General features: G+C 34.7%; 4 protein-coding genes across 5 annotated transcripts; 2 read left to right on the top strand and 2 right to left on the bottom strand.

Annotated features, from left to right (window-relative positions):
- The first annotated feature begins 328 nt into the window (after positions 1 to 328).
- LOC128673560 (uncharacterized protein) lies at positions 329 to 6,819 on the top strand. The gene is made up of 7 exons (XM_053751494.1): positions 329 to 915; positions 2,247 to 2,321; positions 3,059 to 3,228; positions 3,609 to 3,829; positions 4,631 to 4,767; positions 5,242 to 5,390; positions 5,965 to 6,819. Exons 1-7 carry the CDS (start codon positions 711 to 713, stop codon positions 6,136 to 6,138), a joined length of 1,131 nt encoding a protein of 376 aa, XP_053607469.1. The 5' UTR covers positions 329 to 710; the 3' UTR covers positions 6,139 to 6,819.
- Positions 6,820 to 7,350: 531 nt separating this feature from the next.
- LOC128673864 (uncharacterized) lies at positions 7,351 to 12,405 on the top strand. The gene is made up of 3 exons (XM_053752018.1): positions 7,351 to 7,537; positions 8,022 to 9,418; positions 12,332 to 12,405. The coding sequence occupies exons 1-3, from the start codon at positions 7,521 to 7,523 to the stop codon at positions 12,403 to 12,405; spliced, it is 1,488 nt and encodes a 495-aa protein (XP_053607993.1). The 5' UTR covers positions 7,351 to 7,520.
- brn (brainiac) lies at positions 11,644 to 13,720 on the bottom strand. The gene has a single exon (XM_053751495.1). The coding sequence runs from the start codon at positions 13,718 to 13,720 to the stop codon at positions 12,659 to 12,661; it is 1,062 nt and encodes a 353-aa protein (XP_053607470.1). The 3' UTR covers positions 11,644 to 12,658.
- LOC128673562 (uncharacterized protein) lies at positions 11,644 to 16,321 on the bottom strand. 2 transcript variants are annotated; one of them, XM_053751497.2, is made up of 4 exons: positions 16,088 to 16,321; positions 15,583 to 15,822; positions 15,078 to 15,212; positions 11,644 to 13,726 (listed from the first exon to the last, which is right to left on the bottom strand). In XM_053751497.2, the coding sequence occupies exons 2-3, from the start codon at positions 15,794 to 15,796 to the stop codon at positions 15,082 to 15,084; spliced, it is 345 nt and encodes a 114-aa protein (XP_053607472.1). In that variant the 5' UTR covers positions 15,797 to 15,822; positions 16,088 to 16,321; the 3' UTR covers positions 11,644 to 13,726; positions 15,078 to 15,081. The 2 variants fall into 2 exon arrangements, with proteins under 2 accessions (XP_053607472.1, XP_053607473.1); XM_053751498.2 differs by having other exon boundaries at positions 16,157 to 16,321.
- Between the last annotated feature and the right edge of the window lie 721 nt (positions 16,322 to 17,042).

Genomic DNA, 17,042 nt, shown 5'->3' with positions numbered 1-17,042 from the left:
CTCAAGTATGTATATTATATTAAATTAATTAGTATTGACAGAACGAGACCAAACATACTTTAGCTATTTGTGTTTTTCGCAAAATATACCATGACGGATATTAGAAAAGAAGTATTTACTTTTTTTAAAGAAAGAATAAAAGTATTTACAACATAAAGTAGTACAAAAATTATAAATTCGCAAATTGTACTTCGTATCGTGTAGTCTTAGAGCATATAACCTAGGTTAAATCTAAGCGTGTCGTGGAAATAACGTACTTGCGTTTGCGTCGACTTCTGTACATTAAAAAATATATATGTCACTATCAAACAAGCTGTCAATCTGTCAAGCTTGTTAGAAGAAAAGAAACAAGAAACTAACACAAAAAAAAGTTTTACTGTTTGAAATTCAGGACATTTCAAGAAGTAAATGAAACTTTGTTAGGGTTATGTTTTTTGATTACTGTTGCAGCTTTTTTACTACAGCTAATATAACGTCACTCCTCTTTTATTCTAATTTAACACAAACTTATTCAAATTGCGTGAGCTGACTAAAGTACATGCCGAATCACGATAAGGTTATCTAATTGCCTTCAATGATAACGATCGTCAAGTGGGCTGAGCAATTATAAATAATTGAGACAGACGTGGTCTGAAGCCGGTATGAGATAGAGCTTATAGAGCCTCGATCATTTTGTAGTTGGATTTTAATTCTAAATCGAAATAGAAGTCATGGCTTACATAGTAGACCTCCGTTCTGATACTGTGACGAAGCCTACTGAAGCGATGAAGCATGCTATGGTGAACTCCGCCTTGGGGGATGATGTTTATGGTGAAGACCCCACAGTAAATGCACTGGAGAGCAAAATTGCTCACATGCTCGGCAAGCAAGCAGCTCTTTTTGTGCCTTCAGGGACTATGGCCAATCTTATAGCCAGTAAGTATAAATAGGTCATTCTTCAATGTATGTAATAAAAAAAAACTCTTAATTAATTTCACTGGATTAAGGTTTTATAATTCACTATAGGAAAAAATGAGCTAGGTCAACATTGCAACTAAAGCCTTGCTTCTTTATAATAATAATAATAATTGTTTATTTCGGCATTCTTTACCCCACTCATCTGCCTCAGCCCCGCGTATAATGACAACACATAGCTTTTGTTAGAGAAAACTATTTAATTATGACAATACATATTTTTATTTTCTTAATTATTTATATCGAATAAAATAATTTAGATTCATAGAATATTAACGAACTTAATATAAAAAAATGTATATTATGTCCTACTTATCTTTATCATTTTAATATTACCAGTCTAAGATCAGAGATCAAGTCCTGTTAATTACACAGTACAAGATGTTTTTTATTGTAATCTAAATTATATAATAATTACCAACTGCTTGATATGGCATAACTAATTTTTCCTGTAACTTACCTAAATAAATCAGTCATTATTTTCATACTAGCTTTTGCCTGCGGCATCACCCGAGTTAATTTCCCACAGGAATAGTGATTTTTCTGTTTTTCTCAATACCAAACTACATTGTATGCAACATTTCAAGAAGATTAGTTAAACAGATATAATGTAAGTGGTAACAAACCAAGAAAAATAATTACTTTGCATTTATATTATTATTTATTTATTGAGTAGACAGGCAGCTTCAGCAGCTGATGTGTCTATATCAAGCAATGTAAGTGGTAACAAACCAAGAAAAATAATTACTTTGCATTTATAATATTATTTATTTATTTATTGAGTAATAGACGGGCAGCTTCAGCAGCTGATGTGATCAAGCAGCGTTGAAAGTTTCTAGATATTTCACTGTGTAAAAGTCACATCACTGATATCAATTAATAACATTATATTGATTCAGATTTTGTACAACAGAGACACATTGTTCACTTCTATCCACTTATCAAGTCTATTTTTAAAAGAGTTTATTGATGGTGCAGAAGGACAACTTCCTCTGGTAATCTATTCCAATTACGGACCACCCGTGAGCTGTGTTGGTTTTAGATAGTGTGCGAGAGATCATGCAGTGGTGTCTCCTTGATGATTTGGAATTGTCATTCTGGTTCCTATTATATATTGAGATAAAATTATGCAAATTGTAGTTTCCATTCAAAATCAATAAATAAATCAATAAGATCACCACGAAGGCGTCTTTCTTCAAGGGTAGTGAGGCTAGTTAGGATTTGTTTATTAGTAAGGATTTGTTTATTTTATTTGCCACGTTAATGACTGTTTAACTTTGATATTATTTCAGTAATGGTACATTGCAACAAGAGGGGCTCTGAAGTTCTCGTTGGAGATCGTTCACACATCTTCTCTTATGAGCAAGGTAACGTTAAATATTGTACATACCATTTACAATTTTAAGTATCATAAATAAATATATATATATATATATATTTAAGACAAATCACACAGATTGAGCTAGCCCCAAAGTAAGTTCTAGACTTGTGTTATGGGATACTAACTCAACAATACTATATTTTATAACATATACATATATAGATAAATATCCAAGACCCGAGCCAATCAGAAAATGATTCCATCATGATTGTTTTCTGTGAAGGAAAAAATCGTGAGGAAACCTGCACACTGATTGATTATTAACTTGTGTGTGAAATGGAGAAGGCAATGGCAAACACCACTCCATTAATAATGCCAGGAAAGTTGTTACGAGTGTTTCATACCATATAATAACCATGACCCACAGTCATGAGGAATACGACAATGAAGAAAGAATGGTATTATTTAATTTAGAATGTGACAATAGTGACACCTTTGTATTACCATGTCTTAAGGCAAATAATTTGAATTTGAATGTGACGTGACAAGCAAAACAAAACAAAAAGTGCCTGTGCACTTTTTCATGTCATTCTGAATAAATGATTTTACTTTGACTAGTCAGGCATTATCAAGGCTGTGGAGTGCCTTTTCTAATCTGTAGTAAGTGCAACAAGCCTCCAAGCTTCCAATGCTTTGAGCTAATAGCAGGCAGATCCAAATCGATTACATTCTACAAACATTGTATAGGATTGTAGCCAGGGTATATTAAGGTCATAACTTTAGGTGGAGCGTCACATCTTGGCGGCGTGCTGTTAACGATACTGCAGAACAAACCTGATGGCACCTTCGACTTGGAGGAGGTGGAGAAGCGGGTACGTGACGGCTCCGACGTCCATATACCCACCACCACGCTGGTGGCCATTGAGAACACACACAACTGTTGTGGGGGAAAGGTCTGTTATTATATATATTTAAGAAAACTGTAGCCTCTAAAAATATCGGTCAAGTGCGAATTTCCTTAATATTAGTATTTTTTGTTATTAAGTATGTTTTTAGATTTAAAAAAATCTATATCGTACTTGATCCTCTATTTTTATCAAGTTTCATGATTGAAGTCAGTTTAGTGGGAAATAGGAAGTATCCTATAGGTTTACATTCAAAAACTTTGTGACTTATATGTATTATTGATTTACAAGTAGTTCTCAGCTGAAAGGAACTATGGAATAATATAGTTCTACTTGTTGTAGTTCTAATGTTGAGTGCGCGCATGCATTACATTTCCATGCATTCGCTCTCCACCGGGCCATTCATTAAACACTTAAATATGTTTCAGGTGCTACCTTTAAAATGGCTTGACGATATCGCAGCACTGTGCAAGAAGCACTCCATTGCGCTGCACATGGACGGAGCCAGACTCTTCAACGCTGCAGCGTACAGCGGAGAGAAGCCGAGCAGGATCGTGAGAGACTGCGACAGCGTCAGCGTGTGCTTCAGCAAGGGCCTGTCCGCGCCCGTGGGCTCGGCGGTGGTGGGCTCCTACCATTTCATAGACCAGTAAGTAATACGTATTTTTAGTTTATTTTTTTGCCATTTTCTCCCCACCCGATCAGAAAGTCCATCCAAACGTTCAACAAAGCGAAACGTGTAGGGAGCAAATCTGCCTAGTTAGCTAATCGCCCATGTAGCAAAACGGCTATGACAAGGTCTATATAACAAAATGTCTATTAAATTTTCCCGGATGTCCTTGGGGCTGTGACAATTGCTATTTTTCTCAGAAAGCTACTTAAACTAGTATAACTATGATAATTATGAACTTTAACAATTTTTTTGCTGGTTGATGTGCTCGCGTGTGACTTATTATGTAGCCAATCTTATTGGTGAATATTCTACATCTTTTTCATAGTCGTATTCCATGGCTGAGGTTCTCGGTCGTTACATTGAATGAAACACACATAACGACATTCTTGTCAATATTAGTGCGTTGTCTTCTTCATTTCACACACAGGTTGATAATCAACCAGAGTGCAGTATTCCTCAGGATGTTTACCATCACCGGCAAGTGATGATCGATGAAAACTAATACATGAGTTAGATTTGTGGAGGATTTCGGAGTGGAAAATAAATAACATAGGATGTTAATACTTCACATATATTATTTTCAATTTTTCATACTTTGACAATCACAACTCGGTTGCCTAGACTCCATAAGGGCGGCCAACGTCTGCATTGACCGACCGTGTATGTAAGGCTACCTACAAATTGATATACAAACTCATGTGGCGCGAATAGGATTCGAACCTGGGACCATCGGTACTATAATGATACTACCACTTAGCACTATACTATTGATACCAGAGCTCGGCGTATCCGCAAGATGTTGGGCGGGGGGATGCGGCAGGCGGGGGTGGTCGCGGCCGCCGCCATCGTGGCTCTCGACGAAGTGCTCCCGATGCTGGCGTTAGACCACAAGAGGGCGCAAATTCTGGCCAAAGGTAAAAATTATTGGTCGAATGACTAAAGATTTGTAATTTATTTTTACATATTTTTATCGTCAGAGTTGTGTTCCACTTCAATCGCATACTTTCACGTCTAAGTTTTAATATAGTATAGTGATTATTACTGAGCAGCATAGCAAAAGCAAAAGCATAGCAAAAACTCCAGGAGTCCCCCTGCCCTGGTATGCCCGTAGACCAGCACATTACCTAGGGTACAAATGTCTAGATATGGTTCTCCCGCCTGGCCTTGGCAGAAGGGACAAGCACAAGAAATGCTGGCTTGATGACGTCAAAGATGATATGCGTGCCAATGGTCTGATAACTAGGGATGCCGACAACCGCGCGAAGTGGAGACGAAAAAGTAGGAAAGCGGACCCTGGCCTTCGACGCTGAGGAAACAACCGAGAAAACGTTCAGACAAGAGAGGTGCCGTTTGATAAAGTTAAATACTTTATTTTTATTCCCTGTCAGTAATCGAGGGTCTATTCCTGAAGAGCTTCAAGGTGGAACCATGTCAGCAACACACGAACCTAGTGCTGGTCAGTCTGCCGCCGCACAGCGCCCTCTCCGCCAACTTGGTGCTGCAGCGGCTCAGACAAGTCTGTCTGGCCGAGACCCAGGTCTGTACCACTGTTATTGTCTCCAAGTGGTCCAGGGTATACTCCTCAACAGCTTCAAGGTGGAGCCGTGTCTATACTAACATGAATATAGTTCTAGCCTATACTAACATGAACATATGAAACACACTAGATCAGGAAAGATAGAGTTTTTAAAATCAAAAAGTTATGTCGATTAACCCTATTTTCCATAAAATAAGTTAAGCATACTTTAAGTTAAAGTATGTTTTGTCCTGCTCTGTCGATGTCAAAATTGTAAAGTGTGATAGTGACAAAATAATATAATATGTTTGAACATATAGTATACAACTTTTTATGAATAAGAGGGTAAAATGTAATTTTAAGATACTCTTTATTTGAATCTTCCCAACTTTGTTTCGGTTTAAGAAAACAAAAATGACGATCCAGCTATGTCTTTTGAGAGAGGGAAAATATGTAGCTAGTGAGAACACAGACTTAAGTATTTTTTATTATTTCTGTATCCTGTATTTATTCACTGTGTGAGCAATCCCCAAACAGACTATGTGTTATCTAAGATCCAGTCATATCTTTATTAAATTAATTATACGTCTAACAGGGTGACTGCAAAACGCCAAACGACGAGGGCGTGATCGTAAAAGCCATAGAGTTCAACAGCAAAACCATAAGGTTCACGTTACACCGGGAGATCACAGACGAAGCACTATGGTTGGCCATCATGAAGATCACATACGTATTTAAAGAGCTCGACGCTAAGTACCAAGAGAAGTAGATTTGACACGCTTTTATCGAGAAAATACGATTGGCGTGTTTATTACGACACGCTTGTCGCATATCTGTAAGTGAAATGATATTTTACTGTTACTAAGACACTATTAGCCGCACACATCATATTTTTATCAATTTATTTTATTGTTTAGCGAAAAACACTCGAATGTATGTGAGAATGTTTGTTATACCATTTGGCCGCAATTGCCGCAAAATTTATTTTAGTGTAGTCTCATATAGTTCTTCAGATTTATGTGGGTATATTCTGGAATAGCAGATACCTTCTGGGTACTTTTTACCCAGAATTTCCCACGGGGGCGAAGTGTTAGTCCCAAAATCTAAAGCAGGATTGCTGCGAGTGTCAATTAGATATACATACATAAATAGGTAAGGACGGAACAAGAAGTATATAATAATTTAACAATGTATTTTCTATATAAACGTATTTATGACGTACCCCAGGTTACCTTATGGACGGTTTTTTTGTGTTTTTATATAGATTTGAATAATTTTTAAGTAGCAAATTACATAAATGTGAAAATTTACCATTGACCACCTTCACATCTAGACGTGACGTCACATCTAGATGTTATTTTATTTGCTCATAATGTTATGTATAATATATATGTTGAGATTGTGATACAATATGTAATAATTAATTTTACACCTCGACAGTGTGTGGACATAATGTCTGCCGTCCTATTACTAAAAGGCCGTTAAGTGACATTTAGGTGATTTTGACTTTTATATACAGCGCAAAAGAGCATTTTTTTCTCTATCGACTGATCTATGCCACAATTTTCTATCTTAAATAGTCTTGGAGATACGGTCACCATGTAGACCGTTAAGTAGACTATTTTTTTGATGTTTCAATACTTAAAAACGACAAACTGACTATACAACACAATAATACGTATAAAGACCTATAACTGCATTGATCAATATCCGAAATCTTGTCTCATGCCATCTTAAAACACAGTTATATCCGGCTACTGCTATAGTAAACAGTTACTGTAATCTAACGTTTTTCAAGAAATGTAATTAATGTTAGGATTCTTTCTGGCTACTATACTTAAAAACAGTTTTTTCAGTAGTAACTCTCTTAAAAACTGTTAAAGGTCTTTAAACGTTATGCTGTTGGAAGTTATGTTAAAACTATTACCAATATTTTATTCTATAAAACGGTCACCGTCTTTTCATAATAACAAGCTAAAAAATAATAATTAAGCGAGACAATACAATAAAACGGCTAAGTGGTATTACTACACTTAAAAACGGCTAAACTCAGCGGCTCCTGCGCCGACCCGCACCTCCGCTCAGTCGTCGCTAACTATACGAAGTATTAGGACGTGCTGTCAGCGGTCGCGTCATCTTGTACCGCCAAAAATGGATTCAAATCCCAGGTAAGAGATTTACTGAAACGATTATTTATTAAGCCGATAATCACTTAGGTTTATAATGATGTTATAGTCAAAAATAATATTAGTTGAGAATTATGGTATTATTTGTACCTAACTGCCAAAGGCTATGTATTGCTTTATTGTTTCTCTATATATTTTTCTGTAGCCTAAACGTTTTGGTGGGGTTTTAAGTCTGAGGTATTGATAGATTATAATTGCATAAGGCTAAGGAAATGCCTGAAAGTCGCCGGCAGTTATTTATACTACGACTTACCACGAAAAGTATTTTTTGTTTATTTGTTACGCTTTTGCGCCTAAAATATTAAAACGAAAATAATAACATTTTCCTTACAAGTTGTATGTATATTACAATTTATTTATATTCCCCTATGTAGGGGAATATAAAATAATATAAGAGTTGTTATCAAATATTTTCACTAGTAGCAATTTTTAAAGGAATTTCATTAAATTCTTATTATTGTTTTAGGTTTAGAAATTCAAGAATCCAAAAAATGCTTGATCATTGCCACGAGCGCTCTCGTTCAGAGTTAGTAATTAAAAAATCGTCTTTGCTTCAAGAATGGCCAATAGGAGAGTCAGAAAAAGAAAATCAACCTCCAATGTTACTGCCTGAACCGGTACATGGGCCTGAAAATAATAATCATCTCGAAATCGTGCAGGATATGGCACCCAAAGAACAGTTTTCTGTACAATTCTGTGATAAAGAAAATCACAGTAAATGCCCTAATCTGCCGATGGAAGTAACTCTCGTAAACTCACTTTACGCGAGAGAGTATAGTTTAACTTCTTCAATATTTAATGAATTTGGGGAAACCAAAACTCATTCAGATCAATCACTGAAGTCTATTGAAGGTTTGATTTGCCATGAAATTATGCTGCCGATGTCTATGATCTCTTCTGCACCGGACTCACCAGTGGGAGACTTTTCATCAGACGATTCTGTTAAAGACAAGGACTACTGTCCGAGCGAGGAATCTGATTTGTCTGATGATGACCATATCTCCAGGGTCAAATGTAATAAAAAGCAACCCACAAACGCTCATCCTATCACCCAACAAACGGAACCAAATATAACAGAGCAGCCAGAAGTTTTTGCATCTTCATCAGAAATTGCTACTGCGGAAGAACAAATCAATGATATAATAATCTTTAATGCGAAAGAGAGAAAAATACAACAAAAACAACAGAAGAGATTGACATACAATGTCAAACCTGGATGTAACATAAAATGTTCTAAAAAATGTTCAACTAAGTTTTCAGAAGACACACGTGCAGAGATAAATAAATATTATTGGGACTTATCTTGGCAGGAAAGAAGAGTATTTATGCGAAATAGTACTGCAGTAGCAATTCCCAAAAGAAAAATTACAGCTGAACCCAAAAGAGCACCAAGAAGTACATTTAATTTTAAAAAATCTGATGGAACCCAAGTCGAAGTTTGCAAGATATTTTTCCTGACAACATTAGGGTTTCACAAAAACAATGACACTGTATTATACAATTCTTTAAACAAGATCGAGAAAGACAGACGTGGACTACATACGAAAACTCCCCGTATAGATAGAGATATATTGACCAGCCACGTAGAATCATTTCATCCGCTTGAATTACACTACCGACGAGAACATGCACCGCTTCGACGCTATTTGCCATGTGATGTAACGATTAAGTTGATGCATAAAGACTTTTGTGAAAAAAATCCTTCGCAAAAGGTATCTTACGAGCTTTATAGAAAGCATGTTAACAGTATGCGGATCTCATTCACCAAATTAGGTAATGAAGAATGTGAAATTTGTGAAAGTTATTTCTTGCATTCTAAAAGTACAACACACGATGTGAAAAATGCAATTCCAGAAAACTGCGGTGCGTGTCTGTCATATGGAAAGCACAGACAAAAGTATATCAAAGCTCGGGATTTATATGATCAGCAAAGGCGACACGCACAAAATATGGAAAATATTTATGTTAGTGTCGACTTACAAAAAGTTATTATGCTCCCGAGACTGGATTGCTTCAAAGCAATGTTATTCTGTCCAAGACTTACAACGTTTAATTTGACTTTTGCACCACTAGGGAAAATTACCACGCAAAATAAACCGCTTGCCTGCATTTGGCATGACGCTACTTCTGGTCGCAAACAGGAGGATATAATAAGTTGCTACTACTATTTTCTTCTACAACATCGTGATGTTAAACATATACATATCTGGATGGATAACTGCAGTGCACAAAATAAAAACTGGCTGCTATTTTCTTTTATTATATTTATGATAAATAGCGATTTGATCGCAACTGAATCAATAAGCTTTCTTTATTTTGAGCCCGGCCATACATTTATGAGCTGCGACCAAGTACACCACCAAGTCGAGCTATCAATGAAGAAAAAAGGAAAATTGTATGATTTTCAAGATTTTTCTGACTGTGTGGCATCCGTAAATCTATCAAAAGTTGATGTAAAATGTATGGAATACACTGATTTCTTTAACTTTCCAAATGTCGTATCAGACAGACGCATCCAAACTGCAAATCCACGAGTTTATATGAAAGACATTATCAAAGTGAAATTCCAAAGGAACCACTTTGATCTTTTATATAAAAATGAGTTAGATGAAGAATTTCAATCACTGTGTTTTATTAAAGACAAATATTTAAAAAAGAAAGAGGTTATGCGTCCTGAGCCTAAAACGGCTCCTAAAGGAATTGAGCAAAGTCGAAAAGACTCTATTATCAAAATATTAAACAATATAGCTCCACCTCATAAAATGCAATTCTGGAATGATATTTCTGTTTGTGATGCATAAAAACATGAAAACAAATATTTTTAATTTTTTAAGTATTTTTAGACTGATTAATCAACGTAATCATTGATCTCAATTACTTTTAAGAAGACATGTTGTTTTAATTTTTAAGAAGACATTTTTATGTTGTTGTTAATTGTTATTATTTTTTTCAAATGACTTTGTGAAAGGACGTTTTGAAGCTATCGTCTGTTATCTTTTGAGAAGACTTTTTTATTTTTGTAAGATTTTATTGTCTTTAATTTTTCTACTATTACAAAGAATGAATACTAGTCGTTATTCTATCGCTTTGAGGCTTTTGTGTGCTTATTCTGATGAATAAATATTACTAACAATGTGGAAATGTATTATTATTTTGATTATAATCCATTTAATATGTTTACAAATTATTTTTAACAAGACATTTCAATATACCAATCTTTAACTTGGTCGTCTATTTCACTTAATGCCTTTAAATTTCGACGTTACAATGCTAGTCTAAAACACAGTTAACTTGGTTTAGGTTCTAAAAAGTATTTTCTAATTTAGTAAAAAATAGAATTTCTCATTGGATAAAAAATATGAAAAGCAGTTTAAGCTTGTTAACGTTTTATTTTAAAGCTGCTGTACTAATAAATTCTACTAGTTACATTTCAAGAAAACGGTTATGTGACTTAACCGTTATGTAGTTTTGTTATTTTACCTAACTGCTATTAGTAAGACTACAGACCTACAGTTGTAATATCGCACAAATCTAAAACACAGTTGCGCTTCAGCTGGCCGTCTTTAACTCTTGTAGAATTACTTGTTTTTATTTTTATTTACTGCGCTAAAAAACAAAAAAGTTCATAAAAAAAACACTAAATAAGGTATTAAAATAATTTCTACACTTATTGAAAGTACCAATTATGCTTATTTTTTATCAACTGAAAAAATCACATTATGTTATCAAAAAATGTAGAAACTTTGATTTCCCGCTTTTTTCTCCGTAGCTCAAAAAGTTATTTCATCACTTAACGGCCTTTTATTGATTGGACGGCAGATGTGCTTTCGAATAAGTAAATATTTCAGCCATGGTAATTGAATAGGTAAATTTAAGTAAAAATGGTGCTTGTAAAGACAATTATTATTATTGTTGATTATGTACATGCCATAAGTTACCTCCACTAATAGCAAATTGGATTATATACGAGTCTCCCCCCTCCTCCTTTTACCAATTGTTTAATGTTGTACTTTATTACTATTAACTTTTACAAATAGAAAAATATCCCAAGAGTATGAGAAGAGGGGGTAGTTGTGAAAGTCAAAATGTTCTGTATTAAATTTTTATTTTATTTTTTAAGTTTACAACCAATGAAATTATTGCTTAGTTACAATGTATATAGTATGTAGTAATTAGTCAAAATATGGATTATGCCCGGGCGCAAACTCATCTCATACTATGGGTTCTAATACCCGGTCATGAACCCACCACAATGAAATGTTGCATTGTTATACAAATTATATAGTTATACAATAGTCTAAATTGATTGGACGATAAAATATATAGATATTGTATTATTTCTATTTTTAATATCACCTAATTAGTACACCTATTTAAAAACTACATTCGCTAAATTAAAAATTTGTTATTACAAATCTATGGAATAAAAAAATACCTATAAAAGCAGTCATCCTGTTTTTAGTAAAAAATAAATATAATCTCAGGATCGGAATAACCCCTTTTCATGAGCAATCAAGCCTTAATTAAAATTTTCTGAATCATACATATTGTTTTAGTCATTTTTAATTTAAACTATGAGTATTTAAAGTATTACATATAAAAATAACTTCTGCACGATATTTAAATATAGGCAGAAAATGAAACTTTCGCTTTTTATATAATTAATGCATGTGAAATACAAGTAAGTAATGTAGGTCGGTGGTATTATATAATTACATTATTCTTCTATTGGAAAAAACTAAAAAGCTATAATTTTTTGCCCTTTGATATCCTAAGGAGTGGTGAAAACCAAGAATATTTCAGAGGAGCAGTGCTGCCTCGTCTTCGCCACATCCATTCGGAATGGTTAATAGTTATAAAATGGTATAACTAGCTGTTGACCGCAGCTTCGCTCACGTAACGGAATCGTTGTTCTTCATAATAACTTTAGATTTAGCGGTTTAGGCTTGATTTTGAATAAACATTGTAGTTTATGTTGACCTCAGTAAATTTCATCAAAATCGGTCCAGCTTGACAGACAGACAAAACTTTCGTGTTTATAATAGTATAGCATAAACAGTATGGATTGCTAACGTCATATGTGATGTATAGTCATTTATCTTCCTATATAATGGTATTCTGTTCACGCCATACTCTCAAAAGTTCATCATGGTCATGGAACCCGTGCGCCGCAATCACGTCCTTATATCCCTCTTTACTGTATTTCTTATTATAAAAATGTATCTGAGGGCAATGTGTGACCTCAATGCCCAATTTCTTCGCAACGATACCCAAGTATACATCATCAAACCGGAAATGCTTCACGAACATACTACCCACATATAAATATTTCATAGATTTATTTGAAATAACGTACGCTCCGGCCGTCACGTAGGGCGGCCATTTGTCCCACGGGTACTCGTCAAGGCTCACACGCCATTTGCTTATCTTGTGCCGGAGAGGGCGTGATTCAAATACGTAACCGGCGTAAAAGTGATCTCCCTGCAACGGTCTCCGTTTGAATTGCATTTTGTCGTCAAGGTAATCTATCAGATTATTGACAGATATGTACATATCATCGTCCGTAAACAAATAGAAGTCAGCTGTAGAACAATGTTCGTACAACCATCGGAACGACGTCATAGTTTTTATAGTATTATTGAAGTAATGGTCATGGAAATCAATCTGTATTATGTCTTTGTGCTTAGCGATTTCTGCATCTATTTGTTTCTGTATTTCACCTTTGGGGTGAGAAGAGATTCCTAAGAAAAACAATGTCTTTACAATGCGACCCGGTATAATATTGTCTTGTCCGTAGGTCTGTCTTATGGCAGCTCGGTGGCCAAAATTCTGCATAGCTGATTTCACAACTATAAACAAATCCAATTTCTCTATTGTTTTACATTTTCCAGAATTAGTTAGGAATTTATATGGGTAAAAGTTAATTGGTTTGGGTATACGAGGGTTGCCTCCAGATATTATTTGCTCCACGAGTGGTCGTATATCAATATTTAAAGGGTAGTCGAAGTGTTTGTCGTAGCTTTTGGCTAACACATAATCACCCACACTGAAGATGTAGTATAACACACACACAACGGACACACATGTACACAACAGCACTTTATCCTTCCTTCGTGGCACTTTAAAAAAAGTTTTTGAGATTCTTGACTTGATTCTTGACATCATGGCTCCCTAAAAAAACAAATAATTTAGATGTAATTTGACTCCAGTGGAAAAAGCGACTAAGGGACTTGTTTTGTTAATAGCCTTGGTTACTGACAGACAACATTAATATTTCTAAGGAGGGTTAAAGTCAGGCACTCGGCCAGTAGGAAAATCACAGACAAATCTTCAAAACGTAAGATTAATTCCCTGGCCGGGAACACGCCAAGATGAGAGACGTCATTAAATTATTTATTTGAGTACATTATAATCATTATATTTTTGTTTGATCCCTTTTCGAATTTAGTATTTATTTAACGAAAGTTTGATGAGAGTAAATAAAGATGTTTCTTTTGGACTTAGTATAAGTCTATTTAATAGCCTATGTTAAGTAACAACTACAAAATCTACATTATAAAAGTGCTTGCAAACAACAGTGAAGAAGGAAACAGTTACCTAAATACTATGATTTACTACTGCATTTCAGACTTTTAGAAAACTAAATTGATACAATAATGATAACATATCTACACAACTGTTAAAAAAGGAGTTTAATGTGCCACACCACATATTCTAGCTACTGCAGTTGTCCTAGACAGTAGTAAAACATTATCTTATCTCCTATGTGTACTTTTAGATAACAAACAAACTGCTCTCTTAAAGACAATTTGTAAGGAGGCTGGATGTACTTTATCAAAATAAAATCATTTATTCAGAAATTAGCCCTTCACAGGCACTTTTTCACGTCATATTCTAAATTAAATGATGTTTACCAAAGCTACAAACTACTAGCATTTCGGAACGACCACTGCTGAGAAGAAATGCCGAAAGAAACTCATTCAAACAGTGTTGGTCCCTATTATGCCAGAAGGGCTTACCATTTTTTAAATATAAATTGATGTATTCGTATATTATCCCACAACATGCTATCTATTTCTTGCTAGAGTTACCTACACTATATATATAATTATATTTATTAATGGTATCATAGAAAACCTATACTGGAGTTAAAACTATTTTCAATATTCTTTTATCATAAGTAGTAGTAAGTCTCGGGTTAATGTTTTTTTTCCATCGTCCCATCATTAGGACATTCAATGAAACTATGGTAATGAAGGGAATTTTTAATTGTTTTAGTGAAGTGTAAATAGTTACCATGCAATCATAAGATTTCATAAATCATTAAAAATAAAACAATAGAAGAAGCTTTGCCTCTGTTGTGATTCCTCATTACCGTGCCATAGATTAGTTACTAGCGGTCTGGAAAAATCACACTATCTATTGGTGAAAATCAATCTTTATCATTGTTATTGACTTACAAAAGTCCGTCAGATGATACAACATTTATTTTTATAAAATGTAAGGATAATATTAAACTTACCAGTTTATAGAGAAGTGTCAACGTTGGAGCTGATGGAGACGGGAGGTAGGTAGTGGCTGCGGATACGGGAATGCAGTCTCGCCACTTCACTGTCACTTTCCATCTCACGAACCAGTTGCGTGAATTGGACTATGCCTGAAAATTAAAGGAAGAAGATGCTGAGAACATTAAATATCAATTCACCCCAAGATTTATTTTTAACTTTTTCATCCCACGTTATGTGCAGTTGTTATTTATTTATTGTTATTTATGTCTGTCTTCAAGCCAGATGTATTTATACATTCTGGAGAGGGGTAATGATGCAAAGGCAGACATAATACAAAATAAAATGGAATTTCCCTATGAGGCTGGCATAGTCGCACCAACCAACTTAACCCTCAACAAAAAAACTTTGAAGTTTTGTATGATGGTACAACATGTTGTGTCATTGTGTCTGATAAAATGACTCATGATATTTAGCCAACATATTAAAAATTTTTTTTTATATCAGAAAGAAGAGACCAACCTTCTCTTGTATTACTGAAGCCGTGACGCTTAATAGTTTCCATTTGAATCTGCACGACCATCGGGAACACTATCTGCATCATCTTCAGCATCTCATTGCCGGCAGCCTCCTTGGCTTCATCAAGCTTGGGAGCATAGTCCGCAGACTCCAGGACTTCAATCACTTCTGCGAGAATGTTGCGGACTTCGTCAACTGTGATGTTTGGGGATGCCATTGCAAGCTAAGTTAGGCATTAAGAATCTGTAACCGGAAGTGTAATAGGTGTTAAGCGAAATAGTCCCAGGACTCCTAATCGGTCCTGGGACAAGACCATTCACCCTAGTAAAAAAATGGCCTTAATTTGTGCTGACAAAACTGTATTTTGAATAAATGGGCAACTATTTCGTTGTACGTATCTACATAATGTAAAGTTAACAAAATAAAAAGTACTTCATACTACATAAAGTAATTCATTCATCTGGAAAGCTATTAATAATCTACATTACAGGATGCATTACAAAAATACCTTTTTTAGTGTATTCGATGTTGTAGCGAAGTGACAGAAAATATGTACTAAACGCTTTCTAACCAGTACCTATATGATGTTTTTTCACTTCCGTGTGTTTGAAGTTATTTTTAAACGTAGGTCTAAAAGCCAAACAATTATTTAAATGCTGCTTTCTTTATATCAAAAGTGAAATGAAACGCCAAACGAATAGGCACAATAGGTACTATTTTTTTGACATGAATGATAGAATAAATTACAATGACTTTTTGTTTTTGTCAATGTCATCTAATCCTTGCTGACATTAACAAATGCTTACTTTTTTAACTTGAAGCTTGATTCAAAATCGATGAGAAAAAGAAAAAGACATGGATTTTGTAAACAAGTACTTCGTACGAATAGGGAGTATTACTGCACATTTATCTCGCCAGAGTACAACACTGTATGTTAGGTACACAAGAGCTTTGTCGCCTTTTGCTATGTCGATTAAAAGGTTTATTTTAGAGTACTTAATTAATCATTTCATTATGTAAGCATTCGTTTGTGAAAATATACAACAATGTAGCATATTCGGGTGCCGAAATAGTTTTCCATAAGATAAAAACCTTTGAAAACTATGGCCTACGCCTCACGCTGTAAAATTTTAGAGCCAGTAAGCTCTGACACTTCACATGTGAAGACTTATTAAAATATGGACTTCATACAGTTAAGATCGTCAGTCAAAATCAAGTTTATATCAGTTTATGATCACAGAGTGACCAAATAATGCAGAACATAACCTAAAATAGTGTTATTATTTTCAGGTTAATCCACTAAATCCTTTCTTTTTCCTTTAAACTCGCACCACGATTGCGTAGAAGTTATTTTTGGTCGTAAATCTGCAACAATATTGAAAATTGGCAATGTTTGTGACCTTGGTATTGTACCAGTAGCGCCATCTGCGCTGAGTTTTGCGTAATATTCCATGGTTAAAACG

Source organism: Plodia interpunctella, chromosome 11 (assembly GCF_027563975.2).
Source record: "Plodia interpunctella isolate USDA-ARS_2022_Savannah chromosome 11, ilPloInte3.2, whole genome shotgun sequence".
NCBI classification, from domain to species: domain Eukaryota; kingdom Metazoa; phylum Arthropoda; class Insecta; order Lepidoptera; family Pyralidae; genus Plodia; species Plodia interpunctella.
This window is presented reverse-complemented; position numbering and strand designations above follow the sequence as displayed.

Bases quoted from the DNA above. Each gene is read 5' to 3' on its own strand.
- LOC128673560 (XM_053751494.1), top strand. From the start codon at position 711: ATGGCTTACATAGTAGACCTCCGTTCTGATACTGTGACGAAGCCTACT. The intron at 916-2,246 runs GTAAGTATAAAT...ATATTATTTCAG, and splicing joins TATGGCCAATCTTATAGCCA to TAATGGTACATTGCAACAAG. The intron at 3,229-3,608 runs GTCTGTTATTAT...AATATGTTTCAG, and splicing joins ACAACTGTTGTGGGGGAAAG to GTGCTACCTTTAAAATGGCT.
- LOC128673864 (XM_053752018.1), top strand. The intron at 9,419-12,331 runs GTGCGTGTCTGT...TGATATCCTAAG, and splicing joins TGCAATTCCAGAAAACTGCG to GAGTGGTGAAAACCAAGAAT.
- brn (XM_053751495.1), bottom strand. From the start codon at position 13,720: ATGATGTCAAGAATCAAGTCAAGAATCTCAAAAACTTTTTTTAAAGTG.
- LOC128673562 (XM_053751497.2), bottom strand. From the start codon at position 15,796: ATGGCATCCCCAAACATCACAGTTGACGAAGTCCGCAACATTCTCGCA. The intron at 15,213-15,582 runs GTTGGTCTCTTC...TTTAATTTTCAG, and splicing joins CTTCAGTAATACAAGAGAAG to GCATAGTCCAATTCACGCAA.